Source organism: Sparus aurata, chromosome 9 (assembly GCF_900880675.1).
Source record: "Sparus aurata chromosome 9, fSpaAur1.1, whole genome shotgun sequence".
In the NCBI taxonomy this organism is placed as follows: Eukaryota; Metazoa; Chordata; class Actinopteri; order Spariformes; family Sparidae; genus Sparus; species Sparus aurata.
This window is the reverse complement of record NC_044195.1, coordinates 15,504,554-15,524,635: the sequence shown is the minus strand read 5'-3', so window position 1 is coordinate 15,524,635 and position 20,082 is coordinate 15,504,554. Positions and strand designations below refer to the sequence as shown.

Genomic DNA, 20,082 nt, shown 5'->3' with positions numbered 1-20,082 from the left:
CTTTCCAGCTGTTCTCCTCCGCCCTGCTCCATCTTAACTGCTCACATACTTGGGATTTAAGTACAAACATGTCGTGTCCCAAACCTGAACGCCAGCCCCTCCTCCCATCCAAGCACACACCGCTAGCCACCGTTGTAGACAATTACAAATACTTCCCAGCATTAATTACCATTTTAATTAGCAGGGCCGCGAGAATGAATTATCTGACAGCATATGGCTAAGGGTGAAAAATCATAATCCTATCACATTGTTATTTATTCCCTCCCAGTTGCAGGGGCTGTTTCAACACGCTGGTCTAATTACTGCTGCTGGGGGTGGGGACTGGAAGCCAAGCACAGAAAAACAATAACAATGCTAATGTTGGAGGCAACGCGAGGTTAAGACCGACACCCATTCCTTGATGCCCTCTTCCTCAACGAGAAGCAGGGGGCTTTAAAAGCAAGGAGGGACATGGGAAATCAAAGGTATGTCGTCTCTTTTTCTAATGAGGTTTTTTTCTTAATGAAAGAGGCCGGACAGTGAATTGAAACATCTGCTCTGGCGAGAGCCCAATCAACCGGAAGATGAATAGCTGAGGGTGTTTGTGATGCAACGAGGAGGAGAGAAGGAAAAAGAATGAAAGAGGCGAGTGGCTTTCTTAAATAACATCATTATTTATTGCATGTGTCTATAAAGAATCAATACAATCTAAAGCAATGAACTAAGTTTTAAATTATCGTCTCTTAGTAGCATCACAATATGCAAGGTATGAAATATGTACAATGAAAGACACAGCAAGAGAAGCCAGGGCCCATATCGTAGAACCTTTAGATGCCGAATAAAAACTTTGAAACATTATCCAAATGCAAAAAACACTGCTCATAAACATCAAGAGGCTCGATTAGCAAAAAACACACAGAAAAAAGTTCTCATTTTGAAATATGGAGGAGGGAGAAAAAAAACGTACAAACAGCAAAAGTTTGATTTTTAAGGTTTAACAAACATTATCAACAGTATTTATACATTTGGTGCATCTTTGTAAACTAATTTTCAAAAGTGTAAATATTGCATATATGCCATTTGTGTTGTACCTAAGTATCAAGAATTAATAATTATGTCAAGTATTAATGATTTTCTCTTAAAATCTTTTTTTTTTCCAGAATTACAGCATTAGAAAATGTCCTCGTAGTGGCATCCGTCTCACAACACTATCCTATGACAGTTAAAAAAAAGAAAAGAAAATCAAAGCCAAACCGTACTGGTTAGCGTATAACTTAATTAGTGCTTTTGTTGTATCAGAAAGTTCACTCAAACACATATTATGTACAGTACAAACAACATAAGTTATTTAACTTAACATCTATCAGAGGTTCTCAGCGTAAATGTAATTCTCTGTAACGTCGTTGCACTATTTACAGTATATAGGCAAAGGTTATGTACCAGTGAATTCAGATAAATAATGAGACACTTCCCCTGGTTTGTATCGGTGTTGTGGTTTCCGTTCAGTACCTCTGCATGTTGCACAGCTGTTGTTGCAGTTGCTGTGTTGTGTTGTTGCTCGGAGCATAGCACGTACTACATTCAACGCGTCTTGTGTTACAATCTGAAAAGTTTGTAAGTGCAAGACCATGCATTAGCTCCGGCGTGTCCCGCTTGGTTCTCTATAAGCTCAAAGTGGATTCAAGCTATCGAGCGGCTCGTCGCATTGTCCGTTTCGCCACATTGCTCGGCCCCCAGCCTGCGCGACAGAGCTCCGCAATGTGGCATCAAGTGGGATTACGTGAGATTCTTTAGCTGTCCGGTTACTCTGTATAAATAGCTTCAAACATTCATGTTCCCCGTCTCTTGTCGTGACAGGTCATAATAACATAACCTGGGTGTGCAGGGCGTCACAGGTGAACAGCGGGAGAGTAAAGTGTGTAAAGGTGCTGAGGCATGGGCTCAGACAGGCCACAGGTCTGGTGGTCAGGTCCAGTTGGTTCATGCTGCAGTGTTTGGATGTGTGACTCAGTGTCACGCTTTCCTCTAAAGTCCTCTGGGTGCTCTATAACGTGTGTGAATCGTCCATCTCAGGCTCATTAATAAATATATTACTCTGGATATTTAATACATAATCTTGTCATAAATGTAACATGGGGAGAGAAGGAACTTAATCTCAGAGAGGCTGGCTCTCACTTGGCTCTGGTCAACATTCGGTCTGTAGGATGATTGGTTAAATCTTTGATATACTGCGTGTTTATAGGTCCAAACTTAAAAAGGTCCATCAGACAAGAGAAGCTGATGGTTAGAGTAAGGCTTTGGATTGGTGGATTTAAAAAACATTCACCTCTGAAAATAAATATTTTATATATATTTCTACTGTATGAATTAGTGCCAACCTGTTTTTTTTTTGCTGAGGTAGGTTTCTTTTTTTATGCAAATGTTAAATCTGATTTTTAAATATGTTCATAAATGCCACCTCTTTTTTTGCAGTACAATCTGTATACAAATCCACACACACACAGTTTGTCAAATGCATACATACATGATAAATAAATAAATATATGTAATCTGTATGCATGAAAGGTTGTTTTTTTTTGCATGTGTGTGTGCTGTCCAGGTTTGATTCACAGGTTTTCAGGTGAGAGTAATCTGGCCACTATTGGCTGACGCCAAAAGAAAACCAGCTGAAAGTGAATGAATGGCATTGACAACAATAATAATAATTAACATAACAATATACTGCAGGATCATTTTGCAGGCCTACGCACAGAGATAAATAGTTACCTATCTATAGTTAGAGTTAAGTTATTCTTTAAGTCATCTAGTACAGCAGCAGCAGAGATGGCGCCTGAATGTTTTGGTGCCCAGAAAAAAAGCGGAGGGGGAAGATTTGGGGCAAGGGTCAAGTGTCTGTGTTGCCATGGCGATTGCCTTCCCCGTGACCCGCAAAGGTGGCGGAGAGGTCAAAGGACAGTGGCTGCGGCGCATGGTCCAGCTGTCGCCTGCGCGACCTCGTCACTTGGCTGCAGCGAAAAGCCGAGGTTTGAGGGAACAGGAGGGAGAGGGGGGGGGGGGGGCTGGAGGAGACGTCAGCCTTCATTCTGAAAGAAGAAAAGAAAATATGAGTGAGTGAGTCATGAAGCTGAATCCAACTGAATTACATTTATGTCTTATTAAAGGTGCATTACGTAGTTTTGGGGAGGAAATTTTAATCTGATGACAAATATCTTTTTATGGCCAAACAAACTACATAAACAAACTCACTTTGTTTTCACGACTGAATAAACAAACTGACTTTAAAAGGACAACACAACTCCATACTGTTTTACTTTGTTTATATGTGGCGTACCCTGCCACCTTCCTTGCATGTTGATTCAGTTATGGAAAAAATGTATGCTTCTGAGTTTGTATTATTATCTCATTAATATTGTAAATATTACAAATTCTGAGTTTGAATTTCTTCTCCAAAACTACACACTGCCTCTTTAAAGTTCATCTAAGTCCATACAATATGTGTGACTTATTTGTAGGACGGAGCAAAAGAGGGAGGTCAAACGGATACCCCCACTCTGTGACCAAGTAAGGAATAAGTGCTCTTCAAGCGGCCTGCCTTTGTGTGTATGTGTGCGTGTGTATGTGTGTGTGTTCCTCGGCTGGTAGACACTGAAGTGGCAGGTGCTTTCACGGCAGGGGAAAAACAGAGTGGCATTTAGCACTGTGCAGCTGACACAGGGCAGTCTCCAATGACGCCAGAAGAGACAGCAACAACACACCCAAACACACCAACACACGCCAATTCACACAGGTATTCTTGATTGCACACCCACTGAAACATTTCCCCCCCCGACACACACACACACACACACACACACACAAACACACACACACACACACACTGCAGCTGTGTATTCTCACATACATAAAAACAACCCAGAGTCTTCAGAGTGTCGCTTTTCTCCCAGTGGAAAGCTGTGCTGACCCTTGCCCCGCTGTACTTGTTTGTGAGGTTTCATTTGCATGCAGAGCTATCAGATGGGAGCGGAAGTCTCGGCTGACACACACACACACACACACACACACACACAGACACACACACACACACAGACACACACACACACACACACACACACACACAGCCTCTTTTGCGCGGCGGCATTTCTTCCCTTGCTCGCTGTCTCCTCTCCCCCTGCCGCGAACAAGAGCCGTTTTCACAAAGCTGGATGTGATCGTCATTCTCTAAAACAAACCTTTCATTCAGTCCGAGCTGTAGCCCCCTCCTCAACTACTCCCACCATAAACACACGTACACACACACACACACACACACACACACGTCTGTTTTCTCTCTTTGCCCTACACATGCACGTTGTACAAGAAAATCATAGGCTGATGTCAAATCTGAAGTTGTGATGACCAAAACATCTGAGAGCATCGTTGGAGAGGCTGACACTCGGGCATGTCGGAGAGGCAAAACTATGGGACTAAAAATAAAATCATCGATGAGTCGGAGAAGGGAGAAAACACTGAGGTGGGGAAGTGGAAAAACCACGGTAACAGAATCAACCTGACAGAGAGGAAAGGGAATGCAGTGAGGTCATGGGACCGACGGTCCTGAACAATCTGAGTGTGTGTTTGTGTGCGTTTCTGGAGGGGGCTGGGCCAGCGGCCTGTAGAGGCAGACACTTGGGTGAGAATGACTGCGATCTGCCGGGAAGGAGGGTTGAATCACTCACAGCTCCGATTAGCAACCAGGTGTAGTCATGTACACAAACACACACTCACGGAAAAGATTATATTGCATGAACAATGGTTGCTTTAGGACAACGCAGCGTTTAGGGACCCACTATTCAAACACATGCTGATCGGAGAAATGTGTGGGTGGGCAGGGAGATTTGGGGGAGAGACAGAGAGTGGGGGAGGGGGGTTATTGAGAGAAGGGGACAGAGGTCCAGCGAGGGGAATGAACCCAATGGCCCCGACCCCTCCCATTTTTGGAACACACACACACACCCCTCCCAACAACCCGTGTCTGTGCCCCCTGTCCTAACCAACACACACACACCCAAGCTCTTTGTTCATTATTTATTTAGTTTTCGGAGGCTAAATTTAGCTGTGCTCCATTCAGGGCTACCACACACACACACACACACACACACACAGGCATGTATTAGTAGGCTCCTCTCTGGTGCTTCAGAAGCAGAGTAAACACGTCGCCATGTCTGTCGATGCACCGCCTGCTCAGCTCGAGTGGCTCCGTGCGGCTGCGGAGCTAAATGAATGGGCTTTCAGCGGGAGGTACCACTCTAACTGTATTTCTGAAAATGAAGAGGACCATCAGCTGCACACAAGCTTCTGCAAACAGCACAGCTGATGTTGTAAGCAGGTTTGCCTCCTCCTGACAGGTGGAGATCAGCAGGCTCAGATCTGCTCTGTTTACATTCCTGCCCCGCCGGCTCCTCCCTGATCTACAGCGGCGACTCCAGCAAACAAACACTGACTGACTGACTGACTCCTCACCTCTGACCTCCCACACGTCCGTCTGACAAAACAACAATAACCGCCGCTAACCCTGTTTGCCGGCTGAATCACTCTTACATATATTCCAGTTCTAACATCATCATTCTCTTCCATTCTTTTCAGTTTGTAAATCTTCTAAACTGTGTGGCTTTTGACTCAAAACAAAACTTCTGAAGCATCAACAGCTGCAACTAAGGATGATTTTCATTGCATGACCATTGGCCTATAAAATGTTGGTCAACTTTGGCTCGGAAAGAGTGGCTAATTACAAAGTTTTGTTTAGTCTGACCAACAGTGTAAAACACACATCAAATCTCTGACAAAGAAAGCATCCTAAGCAACAGTGTAAGCCTGTGCTTAACTTTTCAACACACCTCTACAGAGGAGCATTAACACAGCATGCAAGTCCAAAGAGAGACAAAGAGATGTTTAATGTTAATGAATTAAAAAGGCCAGTGAACTGAGCTGACCTGGTGTGTGTAAACACTGGTTTTGTCATGATAGTAGCATCATCAGCTTATAGCACATATGTTATCTTACCATATATGTCGATATATGTGCATAAGTCAATAATATTTTAGTAAACATAATGCCAGAATAACTAGCACGCAGCACTTAAGCCTTTTTTCTTCATTTCATTAATAGTTTTGGAGTCTCAAAATGAAGACTTAAAAGTTCATTGCTCTTTATTTAAATCAACTGCTAACTATTTTGATAATCAATTGAAGGTTCAATATGTCAGAATTGGCCACTTAATGAATTCATACAAATAGGGGCAGCATATAACTCCTGCCAACTGTAGCTGCCGCTACCTAGTTTGCTCAGTTATCCAAGTTAGCCGTGCAGCTGGCGGTCCGGTCCGGGACTTTGGAGTGATACTATGAAAAAGAACATGCGTGGCTAGCTCGTTAGTATGTTAACTTCCCTAGATATTTTTTCAACACAATACAAAGATGTCTTTGATGTAATTGATTGCACCTTTCATCAGTTCGGGTAAAATGGTCTTAAAATGTCAATAATCCAATTTATAGCAATTATATATTGGCCAATGTATCAACCATGAAAAATGGTTGTCATGACAGGCCTAGCATGTACCACTCTACGTGGCGTGTGCCCTCGTGTCACACACACACAGAAGCTCTATCTCTTCTTCTACCTCCAGACAAAACAAGCTACTCAACAATCCTGAAGTGAAAGTAATCCTTCTTACCTCCAAGCTAAATTGAGGAGATGGTAGGCTGACTTTGTTTTTATCTAACGCTGGAACATCCCGTCCTACTTTACTCAAAGAGTTATGTATCAGACGGCTAGGAGCACAGTGTGTGTGTGTGTGTGTGTGTGTGTGTGTGTGTGTGTGTGTGTGTGTGTGTGTGGGTAGGGGTGCGCTGGACAGGTGAGGACAAAGACTTTATGTTCCTCAAAACGCTCTATCTAATGAAATAATTGAGTTGAGACATAGTTGAATGTTCTAGGCTTAAAATAGGCTGCAAAAGTAAAACCTGGAATGTTTGAGCATGGTAGTTAAAGATGCACTGTGTAGTTTTGGAGAAAAGATTAGTAAGATTTATTAATACCTAAGAAAACTAAATAAACAAACTCACTTTGTTTCCATGACTGAATAAACAAACTGACCTTAGAAGGACAAAACAGCTTCATACTGTTTTACTTTGTTTATATGTGGCGGACCCTGCCACCTTTCTAGCTTCAAACACCAGCTTGAGAACAGCTTGTTCATGTAGTTAATTATTTCTAAGTTTGTATGATCACCTTATTAATATTGTAACATTTTGAGTTGGAATTTATTCTCCAAAACTGCATAGTGCCCCTTTAACTAGAGAAGTGCACTTTTTCTTTTATATCATATATACAATGACAATATTTGCACAAAAAATATAAATCCTGAACGCCTCTCTTTGCAGGACCATGCTGTAGTAAAGAGATTATTGGTTAGCTTCGGGTGCTTGATTCTCTTATTTCAGACTATTCTCTTATTCTCAGCCGCTATTATCATTCTCATTTCCAGTAATTTACTATCAAACAACTGCTGATTAATTTCCTGTCGATCGACTAACCAGTGCACCTCCAGACATTTCGGATCAATCCTTCAAACCATTAGTTGTCCGTTAGTTGCTGTTTGCAGTGGGAGATAAAACCAAGCGGGGGGGGAGTGTGAGCCTTGTTAGTGCCTCTGATCAGATATGATTATCTAATTGTTTAATGCATCGTTAAGACTATCCTCCATGGCCTCCTCTGGTGTGAAAAGCCAATCAGAGGCATTCCACCGAGGTCAGCTAACAACAGGAAAAAAAAACTCAAGGCATCGAACGCACTGGTGTGGAGAGGAGAAGGTGTGTGTGCAGGGGGTGGAGGTGGGGGTGTTGGATGGGGGAGTTGAATCACATGATTTCTGGAAAACACAAACCAATGCCTGGAGAGAAGAGGAGGGGAAACAGGGGAGGAGGAAGGAGGAGGAGGAGAAAGAGGAGGAGGAGCGGGGGGATGGAGTTTTTTTTTTTTTTTTAGTTGGTGCATGGCTTCTCCTTGTTGTTGTTGTGGCAGATGGTGGCCAGTCATTAGCGTATTGTCACTCTCCTCTGACGGGCCAGATAACCAGTGAGCACTGCTTGGCGGGGCAGGTGCAAAACCCCTGACAACCCCACCCCCCCCCGCCACCATCTGCTGATGCCTGTGTGTGTGTACGCACACAGGACAGGAAGCCACACACACAAAGTGGAAATGTGTGTTTGGGTGGTGGTGGTGGTGGTGTTGGGGGGGGTCCAGTCTGAGATTACCAATGAAAGGCATGGAGATTGTATGTCGATTATTTCACTGTCGATTATTTTCTTGATAAATCAAATAGCTGTTTGGTTTAAACAATGGTGAAAATGCTTTCAACTAAAAATCGTACATATCGCACCTTTAATAAACGATACCTGATATTAGTTAGTTGTTGCTACAGGGGACAGAAGTGGAAAATGCAGATGATAGGTGGGAGGAGGGAGAAGCTTGCATCTAGAAAAGAGAAGTGGAAGGATAGACGTACTCTTAAAGGAGAGGTAAGACAACAACAGTCAAAGAATGTGAGCAGAGAGTTGTATTAATAGCACATAAAGAGGTTTGTGGATCTCTTGAACTGCCCCATGGCAGGACCCCCCCTCCTCTGAGTCTCTCACACACATAGTGGGAGTTCAAAGGTCAAGACACCGACATTGTCCTCAAAGCCTGAAGGCGTGCACTGAAAGCTAAACAGCCCCCTCCTCTGCCCCATCACCTCCCCTCTGCCTACACATGATGTCAGGGCCAAGGAACCAAACAACAACAGTGTAACCTCTCAACTAGCGGACCCCGCTGGGCCACATGAAAACCTCCGTGAGGCAGGATATGCTCACATGTTTGTTGAGCTGAGGGAGCAATGTCTCGCTCCCTCCATTAACTTCACATGCCAAAGGTGCACAGGTGTTCTCATTTCCCAATTTGCTGTACCTGCGTTTCAGATTGATGCACCGCGTGGAATGCAAACTACAGTTCAATCTGTGATAACCAGAGAATGTGGTGGAGCCTGTGTCCTCTTGTAGTAAACAGCCGTGACCTCTTGCCACAGAGACACAGACACAAGCGACAGAGGTGTTTTTGGATTTTGAAGAAAGTATCAATGACTTGCCAGACTGGTCACATTCCCTTATCAGAGCGGAGTCATTCACTATTATGTACAAGGACGTTTGTTTGTCAGGAAGTGCTTATATAACCGAGATACAGTAGCAAAGGCAGACTCCAGGAACGACACTGATCTCCTCCGTTCCTCCCCCTCACTCTCTCTCTCCCTCCCCTCCCTTCACTCAACAGCTCAAATTGTCTATTTTGTTGTACGTGAAAAAACAAAACAAGTCATCCATCCTTCGCCATTGTTCCTCACACCTCCGCTCTCGTAGCCTTGGTCTCGGCTGAAGTGCAAAATTCAATATTTGGGACACAAAAGCCCCAGGACACAATGAAGTGATGCGACAATAGGTGCCGAGGGTGCACGTGTGTGTGTGTCTGGTAAAAGTCACATGTCTTCATAAAAGCATCCACTCTTTTGTAAAAGTGTGTCATTAGTGTGTTTGTGCAGTTGTTCACAGTCTAGGGAAAAAAAATAAGACAAGATTCCTCCGATCCCCCCTCTCTGAGTTCGTCCCACCAGGTTAGAAAAACAAGTGAGCATTCACCCCTCCCACCAACCTTTGCACACTGACTGCATTCCTGTCCTGAAACCCAGTACCTGACAATTGATAAACAACTGACTCACTTGTTTTTCTGGGGAACCCGATGACTCGCACCGAGCCCGGTGCTGGCTGCGCTCGCAGCTTGAGAGCCAGCGGAGACGGAGACAAAGAGAGACAACTTGCTTGTGAAACCACAAACAGCAATTAAACTCTTGCATTTCACTATCAGGAACACTGAATCCTGACTCACTGTGATCCCGAAACTGAGTGTTTTCTTTTCAAACAACGGCGACTTCTGACATGCCCCTGCCAGGTCATCTCTCCCTGTAAATAATCCCTGCCTTTTAGAGATGCATGAAAAGCCACTGATGCAACCAAACAAAATGAGGTGAAAGGTAATATTATGATGACAACGGTTCCCTCCCACAATGACACCTAGTCAGAACGATTCATGGCTCATTCACACACACACACACACACACCAGCCTTATAAAATCTACAGTACAATGTGTTACATAAAATATAACCATAAACATGTTTTTTTTTAATCTATCTTCTGCCCCATGCGCATAATGTGTAGCGCTGCATGCGTCACTGGGTCAGACGAGATGTTTTTTGAAATACTGACGTGGTATAAAACTGCGTCACTGAGGGGAAGACCGGAGCGGACCATTCACACAGACACACAACAGCAGTGTGAAGTCGGCCACACTGAGATATAACAAACCGTTTCAAAATAAGACGCTTGCAAAATAAAATCTCTTCCAGTTGCCGTTTCCCTTTGAGGAGATCTACAGTTGAAGATTCCAGAGGAGCCGGCAAAGAGTTTTATTTCCAAGCTTTCACTTGGAAGCAGTCAGGCTCCTTTTTCCGGTGCTGCTGCTGCTGCTCTAATGTGTGTGTGTGTGTGTGTGTGTGTGTGTGTGTGTGTGTGTGTGTGTGTGTGTGTGTGTGTGTGTGTGTGTGTGTGTGTGTGTGCGCGGTTTGAAGCACATCAAAGATCCAGTAAACAGCCCTCCTCAGCACTGAACAGCCTTGGGATTTGTCGATGTGTCATGGGCGTGACGAGTAGGTGACTAATCCTATCTAAACATCACAGCCTACACCCATCAGCAAAGTTCATAACAGCTTTACTTCCCTCGGCTCCTGTAGGCTGCTTTTACTGACTGAAAACCCTTCTTACACACAAAACACACACACACACACGTACGTATCAGTATGTAACCTGTTCAAGCCGTTTGCTACGTCAACCTGCATATCAACCTTGTTGTTTGCCAGACCGTAGAGGTGATCAGTTGCTTTAACTCTAATTTTGGAATCACAGATATTAAAAAGGGGCAGTGTGTAGTTTTGGAGAAGAAATTCAAACTTGGAATTTTATTATTTACTATATTAATGAGGTTAGAATACAATCTCAGAAATGTTATCTTTTCCATAAGTGAATAAACAAGCTGTTCTCAGAGGACAATAAAGTCCCAGAACACTGTATGAAGCTAGGAAGGAGGCAGGGTCCGCCACATAAAAAACTAAGTAAAACCGTATGTAATTGTGTTGTCCTTTTTAGATCAGTTTGTTTATTTGGTTTATTCAGTTGTGAAACAAAGAGTTTGTTTATGTAGTTGTTTAGACATAATAAAAATCTAAAATATCAGTCAATGAAAATCTTTCTCTTCTTCCCCAAAACTGCTAAGTGCTTCTTTAACTACGAGAATAGTGTGACATTTAGGTTAATAAGAAATGACAGTGTTGTGACACCACTGTCAAGACAAACAACAAACACTGTGGGTTAAATCCAAAGTGAGTGTTAAACACACGGGCTCCACCGCAGACACAGAATGAATGAGGCAGTTTTTTCCAGCATGCTCCCTGACAGATTATCATTACTCTCATTTTTTGGAATGAAAACTAGCTCAGAAGCGTTGCTTAGCAACGACTGGCCTATCTCTGCAGAGGATAAAGTAGCACTGAGGCGGATCTCTCTCCTACTCAAGGCCTGGCACTACTCCCTTCATGAATGAAAACATACTGCATGAATGAGTGTGTGTGCCATGTATGGAAATGCTCACCTTTCACAGCAGCAGCAGTCTCTTTGAATCCCAGGCTGGCGTACGGGCTGGTGTTGAAACCGTTCATGCCCCCCTTGCAGCCACAGGCTGTCTTGAACCTCAAGAGTCCATCACAGTCCCCTAACCTGCACCCTCCAAGGTTTCCCTCCATCAAGTTTAAGGCAATGTAGTTAAGTCCATTTTGATAACCAGCTGACATCTCCCGGCACATGGGGCTGTTGCTGCCGTAGTCCTCATCGGGTCCCTCAGAGCTGCAGACAGTGTGTGATACATTCTCCACAGAGGCAGAGCTGTGCCGTTTGGTGTCGTGGGCAAAGGATGGGCACACGGGTGTGACAGTGGTGGTAGAGGAGAATGTCTCAGAGCTGTGCCGCCTACGCCCCTGAGGGTCAGCCCGGATCACTTTGGCCCCGCTGTGCGGATCCACGAGGGTGACAGATAACGAAGGACCGCCCAGGAGGAAAGAGTCCAATGGCACAGGGGGCACCCCGTCTGATATGCTGCTCTCCAGGCTGAGTCTCTGCACACAGGCGGTGGGGCTGGTGGGGAGGGGAGCAGCATCAGTGGTGCAGAGAGCAGGTAGAGGGGTGGGAGGACTGAAAGTCATCTCAGTGTACTCATCCTTGACTAAAGCAGGCTGACACACCAGGCTCACCTGCTGTCGGAGAGGATATTCCTCTACCATCCCCCGCTCCTCTATCTGTCCCTCTGTGCTTTTTATCTCCTCTTCCTCATCGCCTCTCTGTGTGTTCTGCTGGGTGTTCACCAGACCAGGGCGAGTCAACACTTCAGGCGTGTGGTTTAGGCACCCTGCAGAGGGGGAACCCCCAGCTTGGTGTGAGCCAAGGTGACCCGGGGAGCTGAGGTCAACATTAGCATAGTCTGAGGACTCAGAGCTCTCCGACACTGTGGATGCCAGCCGGTCGTGGGTAGCAATACTGAAGTCTATGTTGATGTACTCTCCAGGGCTGCGTGGCTCTGAGGGAAGGGGGTGTTCGCTCATACATGGAAGTGTTCTGAGAGATTCCAGAGCCAGGCGGGTGGGTCGACACACCCTACTCCGGTGTACCAGACCGCCATCTTTCCAAGCCAGTCTGAGAGGAGATTGGGCAGAGGATGGGGTGCCCGGTGTCCCCGGAGAGCTGCTGGCAACAGAGTCTCCGGGAGAGACAGGACAATAGTTGGACTCCTCTTCTATCCGCTGTCTCTGTAAACTCATCACCACATACTGGTCTGTGTCTGAGGACCCGTTGCGCTGCAACTGGCCTTTAAGTGAGCGTGGTAGAGAGCTGTATGAATAAGGCTGTCTGTGAAGGGGGTGGGAGTGGGGATCCCCTGCTAGAGGACTGAGGATGTAGTCCGGGGGTGTGAGAGACACTAGGGGGTCAACAGGAGACATGTTCAGGTACTCGCCATTTGCGAGCTTTCCATCTGTGCTCTCCACTGACATCTTGGTTCCGCACCACATCCGCATGTAGCCACTGTCCTCCAGAGAGACGCTCCCAGGGGAGTCTGTGCGTAAGGCCTGCCCCACTGAAGAGGGGTGTGAACGGGGGTTGATGATCTGCTTTGGAGCAGAAACACACATGGGGCTCATGGGCATGTAGGGGTCATCCTTGGACCCCAGTGTCTGAGATGCCACACCTGGCATCATGGGCATGTAGCCACTGTCACCGCCGATCTGAACGTCCCTGTAATCCTCAGGATAGGTCCCTTTAGGTGAGGCGGTGTGAGCCCTGCGAGAAGACTGGCTTCCATTGTTGTAGGTAGCCCTCATCAGAGTATACTCATCCAGAGAGGCTGAAGAAACTTGGGGGGGACCCCTGTGCTGACGGGGTGTAGTAAGGGAGTATGTGCGCTTTCGATAAGCCTTGTCGAGCTCCGGTAACCGTCGACGCTCCATCACCATGTAGCCCTCCAGCTCACTGCTGTCCCGGGAGGGGGGAGTGTCAGCTCTGACAGACTCAGGAGTGTTGCTGCGGAGGGTGAGTGGTAGCCTCAGGTCTCTGGCGTCCGCAGGGCTGGAGCCATACTCCTCACATGATATAAACCCAGCATCACTGGGGGAGCCTGAGAAAGAGGCACTGCAGCTGGAGGGGCGAGGAGCACTGCTGTCTGGACATGAGGACAGATTCCCTGGGCTGGGGGTGGCCATGGGCGGGGAACGAGACAGGGGCATAGACATGGACTTACTGTGCTGGAGGGAAGAAGATTCAAATGTCCGACAAGGTCTTGTTGTGATGGTGTGAGATCTGCTCAGCAGGGTCCTGTGGACCCCCGGGCTCAGGGGGCTGCCGGTCACTGACATGGGGCGTGTCATGGTACCGTCGCCCTCGCTGGCCGTGCGTATTCGACAGGAGGAGAATTTGCTCACCGGAGAGCTCGCAGCCATGCTGTCAGTGCGCGACCGGCGGGGGAGCCCGGTCTGGCTGGGGGGGAGATTGTTCAGGTGCCGCCGCGTCGGCACCGAGATGGGGTTTGTGCCGGATGACTGGCTTTTGCTGCGCGGACGGAACTCCGACAGCTCCTTCATGGCTTTCATCGCTTCCAGGATAGTTTCGTGGATGTTTTGCGCCACCACAGAGTCATCAGCCTGCATCCACAGCTCCCCCGGCCCCGTGGCTGCAGATCGACCAACTTCGATGAAGAAAAAGCTGTCAGAGTGGCCGCACCTCCGGATATTCATCAGCTGTAAGATGACGGAGGCGACCTCTGTGTTCAGCTTGACAAAGCTGATAGTCCGGCTGGAGAGACAGAGCCTGTACACCCCGGTCAGGTTCCTGCTCTGACCCAGGCCTTTGGATTTCAGGTTGACTTGCCATACCTCCTTGTAGGCGGCGGCAACCGGCGTTATCACACCGTAGCTCGCCTCGTCGAAGCCAACCAGCGAGGACGCAGAGTTGGAGGCTGAGCCGTCGTACACTTTCCCCTCTGCCATTAAATCCGTCAGCACCCGGTACCAGCTCTCCTGCTCCTGCTCGTGTTCCGCCGCCACGGCGAAGTACTCGTCCTTGGTGTAGAGAGCGATGAGATATTTGTGCTTCGCGTCCGCTCTCTTGTTGATGTTGAGGCAGCAGTCCAGGGGGATAACTCTCTTCGCGGCCGATTTGTTTTTCCATTTCTTCTCGCTCTCGTAGTACTCCAGCCGCGCAGGGAAACCTTCGCTCGGCTCCCTCAGCACGAAGAAGCGCTTGTGTCCGTGTTTCTGCTTCTTCAGGTAGCCGCACTTCTTCACGCTGCTGCTGCTGCTGCTGTTGTTCGCGCTGCTCGTAGTAGCTGGAGACGGCGGCTGCTCTCCCGTGTGTGGCGGACTCGCCATTCTCGTGCCCGTCGCCTCTCAGACACAATGCTTTGCTTCTTTCCGTATCCCCTTTTTCCTCGAGTTGCCAGAAGAAAAAGAAGAAGAAGAAGGAGAGAAAAAAACAACCGACGCACTCGCTCGTAATCCCTCCTTATTTCCAGAGCCGGCGGAGCGTGTGCGTTCGTCTTCTCCCAGAGCTGAGCGATAAATAACACATGTCTGCTGCTGGTGTCCGGACTGAGGAGCAGGAGGAGGTGGCGGTGGTGGTGGTGGAAGTGGGGGGGAACAAACATGTGACGATCTACACATCCAGCTCTGGTTTAAAAAAAACAAAACGAGGGGAAAGGAGAAGAAGGGAAAAAAAAATACACACACCGACAGTGGGCGGTGCGCGCTCAGCTCATTGGGCTTATTGGTGGAAACGGGATGAATGCCGGAGTGAGGTGGCCCTGCGTAGAGGAGGGAGAGGGAGAAAGCCCTCCTACTATCACTCTGCCCTCTTCCGACTCATTTGCGCGTAGTCAGTCAGGACCGGAGCTTTTTTTATTTTTTATTTTATTATTATTTATTTATAGCAGCTCTGCTTCTGTGGTCCAACATTTTGACTGGTGTGGAGTTTTCATCAATCTAAATATATATGTTTTGGGTTTTTTTTTTTTTTTTAAACCATGATGCTCCTGACCTATAAAGCCTAAGTGTGCGTCATTTCAGGAGCTGAGGTGGATTATAAAACAACACTAGAATAGATAGTACCCAAGACGCGTCGAGTCTATCCAGTCTTTTATTAAGATGCTGTCGTTTTTATTATTTTTATTATTCCCACAGTCTGTTTTTGTTTCACCATATCATATAGTCCTTCCTCTCCGACTGGTAAACAAGCGCACAGTCGAGTCTGCAGCTCTGTCACAGGAATTCAATATTCCCTGTGCGTCGCACGGCCAGAATAGATCCGAGCTTTAAACGGGATATTCTACCCCTCTCTACTCCCCGTTTTTAAACAGAGAAAGCATCCACGATAAATAACTAGAACAAGAACTAAGGGGGGAGAGGAGATGTAGTGCGGTGGGCTTTATTGCGTAACGTGGTCGCCTTCTCCTCTTTTTTTTTAGGCATGTTTGCCTGGAGCTCCCAGGATATCCGACTGCTCTATCTGTATCCGTCGTCTCTCTCCCATTCAGAAAAGGAGTATGACCGAGCGACACATAAATCATGATTACAACGTTATATGCTTAAATGTGTCACAGTGGTTAAAGCTTTAAACAACAGAAACAAAAAATAGACCTCCACCCCTGTCAGCGAAACAGGGGAATGACCCATATAAGGCTATAAAAAAAAGTAAAGAAAAAAAAAAAATCTGATATCATGATGACGCAAAACATGCTCCTGATCTCAATGCGTCACTGGCTGGTAATGTGCGTAATGATGAAATGCGGGAGCCAGCTGGGCACCGCGGTGTGATGGTGGTGGTGGTGCTGAGAGTGTGTAGATGAGCAGCCAATAGCCTGTCTCCTACTTCCTCGAGGGAACGAGATTCACCTCCTCCCGCCTAACGGAGGAGGGATGGTGCTGTTTCACTGATGAGCGACACTGTGTTTCCTCACAGTTATGTGTGCAGGTCAAATGTAGACGCGGTAAACAGGCGCAGCAGCCACATAAATCAAAATGAGTCCTGAAGTGTAATTAAATGGGGATTCATCTAAATTCTAAGTGCCACTCAAAGGACATCTCCTGTCAGTAATTAGTGATATCCCCGTGCTGCTACTTTTTTAACAGTTGCATGTCCAGTAAAGCCTGACAGATATAATCCATGGCTGATATATCAGTATCAGGGCAGGTCGTCCACCATGCCAATATGAAAACATTGTTTTTAAGCGATTATAATGCAGAAAAAGATGCTTGTGGAGATTTATGTTTATCAAATTCCCAGCAAATTTTAATATTTCAGTATGCTGATGTCATCTTAGACTACGTATATTGTTAAACTGTAAAATATGCTGCCTCAATGACACATCTTTGTGCGTTTGATAAACATATTTGAGGGACCAGTGCAAAAATATGTGTATATTGATGATATAGCGTGCCTGATATTGGCCTGTTGATGTTATAATTAATGTTGTTCCAGGATTTATTTTCAGTTTTCTGTCACTGTTTGGATAGGTTAGGGAACCAAAATAATTCGATATGTTAAGAGAAGTAACTACTTGTTTAGGTCATGAGAACTAAAATACGTGGCTGGGTTTTGGGAACTTTTGAAGACACATTAAGCTCTAACCTCTCTTAAATATATTCTGTTATACTATTCCTATTGTGTATATACTCACATTGATTGATATATGAACTTTTCCTGTTATGATGTTAAAGAAAGTCATTAAAAAAATCAGTAGCATAGATTTGTTGGTCCAGGTGTGTTTGATGAGATTTTGAGGGACGTCTGTCTGTGGCCAGTGTGGCCTGATTGGGCCATGCGAGTCCACAGCGCTACTTAAAACAGCCTTCCCCATTGTCTTGTAAAATAACCTGATGAAGGTCTAAGTACAGAAACGTTGTAGACATAGGTGGACTCTGTGAGGGTTTTTTTTTTTCCTGATTTTGTGGGCCTATGGTCTTCTCCTACGCACCTGTCAACCTAAAGGTTTGCAAAAGCTGCACTCTGGGTTTTGGGAAGTAGAATACTTGATCACGTTTAGGTTAACAATTGGATAGGTTTAGGGGATTGAAATTTTTGTTAAGGTTGTTGGAACTAAAGTACTTTTTCCCAGCACTGCAAAGCTGTGACATTACAAAAACATGATTGACCAGTTTCAGTGACGGCCCTGGAGCAACGTTAATTATGATGTTCTGGGAACAACACTCACATGGCGTTATCAGAATATACCAGCTGATAAATCAATATTGGAATTTGTTACTCTCAACCAAAAAAATTAGTATCTGGTCAGGCTCTAATGTCCGATGATGATAGTATATTGAAAACTATACCCGTCTTACACACACACACACACACACATACACACACACACACCACCCCCATAGCATATCTCCATTTTCCTTCAGATCCTACAATGCTGGCTCAGCACCAAACCACTGTGTCCTCAGCAGCAAGGTCAATTATAATGCCCTGCACGGGTCAATTATGCCACCGGAAGCAATGATTTGACTACTACGACCATGGAGAAAGAATCAAATCAGGCTCTCGTGATCCGTCCCTCAAATGACCTTTAGATCTTGTCCACAGGCATGCAGCGATGAGTAGATTCTGCATTCTAGATTTTCTTTTCTTTTCTTTATTTGAGCCACTGTGTTTACCTGAACTTTGGTTAAAGTACTACGAAGGCACATTGATAAAAATAGATGTAGCAAAGCCGGCTGCGTGAACCTCCCAGGCTCAGATGTCTCCCTGCGGGACGAGCAGGGTTCCCTGTCTGCTGATATTAGGTTTCCTACGTGACAGACGTGGACTTGGATCGGAACTTCGACGCTCTTTTGAAACAGCCAACCACAACAGATCGACTACATTGTGAATGTGCTAGCTTTATATAACATTCGGTTTATTTAAAGTTGCTTAAACCTGCGATAAATTATGGATAGACAGAGCATTTTAAGCCCACGACAGCTTGCCTTGTATAATACCATGACCTGATAGTGTCAAGATAAACAGACTACTGAGAGGGGGTAGTGTGAAGTAAAAGCAGGAGCTGAAAGACTGACTCTCTATTTTTGCATAACCCATGAAGCATAAGAAATGCAAATCAGCTGTCTATAAAATACCAATGAGGTGGGCGATGGGTCCCATAAACTGTGCTGCTCACCAACCCAGTCTGGTTGTGTCTGTGGTATGTCCTTGCCCTTTTCTTAGGTAACTACATGAATATTTATCACTCTCCAATTTACACAGCATGGTGCATTAATTTACAAGTTAATTAAACGGCCAGCTGAAGCTGATTTACAAGCCTTTAAATGGGTCCCTTCATCGTCTCCTGGTATGAACCCATTAGGTCTTTATACGTTTATTTATTTAGGGAAGGACAGGGGTGTGACTTTATGGGTGCATCCTCTCACGACAGACAAGTCCTCCTTGACTCTCTGAATTTATTTCCTTCTTCAGCGACGATATTTAAATGCAAGCAAACAACCCAAAAGGGCTGAACAAACAAAGCGGAATGGATCGTTCGCTAAACAGCCTGTAGCTTTGAAGCCCTAATCTCGTTTAGGCTCTTCAGACCGGCCCCTCGAATACAAAAAGCCTTGCCCCCATTTGCTGAGTCACAAGCACATAATGTCTCAGTCACCCACTGCACTGTCACCATGTGCGACGATTAGTTTCATGAGCTTTCATAAAGCAGATTAGAATTGCCGATCTGATGAGATAAGATTAAGGACAAGCAGCGAGGGGTGGTAAAGATTACGCTCAGTCATACTCCTCTTGCTGCCACGTAAGGCCCTGTGAAGTGAACAGCACAAACATGTATTGTTGGCATCCAAACATCACCCACCTAGTCTCATTAGTCAGCCACTAAACAGATTAGAGCCAAAGCCTCGGGTGTCTGATTTATATTGTCAGAGCGGTGCTGTTTTGATGGTGAATATCATCCTGTTGTTATTTATTGTCTGAGCGGGGGATATTTCGCTATGTTCTTTTGTTTTTTTCAGGACTGTTTTGTGTGCGGCTTAATCGGACAGATCAACCGTTTCTAGCAAAGGTAACTTAATCAGCTAATGCTCTGCTGGGGTCCGAACAGCTCTGGCCCTTTTTTGAAGCCGTCCTGAACTGATTTTACCAACTGCCCAGAGTGGTCCGATCACAAGGGGACAGCTCTAACTCCCTAGGTCACACCTGGCGCCAACATGCTCGGGGTGAAGTGACCACGTCCCTGCTCTATGTGCAAATAAACACAAAGAGACATTTAGTTTTTTTAATCGAGGATGAAAGAACTTCACGTCTAACATCTGCCGGATTTACAAGATGGCCCGAATAATTAAGATTTTGTCACTGACAGCGTTTAACAATGTTTACAGAGTTTCTCCCAACTCAACAATC

The 20,082-nt window shown here is 45.7% G+C and overlaps 1 protein-coding gene across 1 annotated transcript; it reads right to left on the bottom strand.

The window, feature by feature from the left end:
* Window positions 1–632: 632 nt before the first annotated feature.
* On the bottom strand, window positions 633–15,500 carry irs2b (insulin receptor substrate 2b). Its single transcript, XM_030429565.1, has 2 exons — window positions 11,747–15,500; window positions 633–3,062 (listed from the first exon to the last, which is right to left on the bottom strand). Exons 1-2 carry the CDS (start codon window positions 15,063–15,065, stop codon window positions 3,058–3,060), a joined length of 3,324 nt encoding a protein of 1,107 aa, XP_030285425.1. The 5' UTR covers window positions 15,066–15,500; the 3' UTR covers window positions 633–3,057.
* Window positions 15,501–20,082: the final 4,582 nt, after the last annotated feature.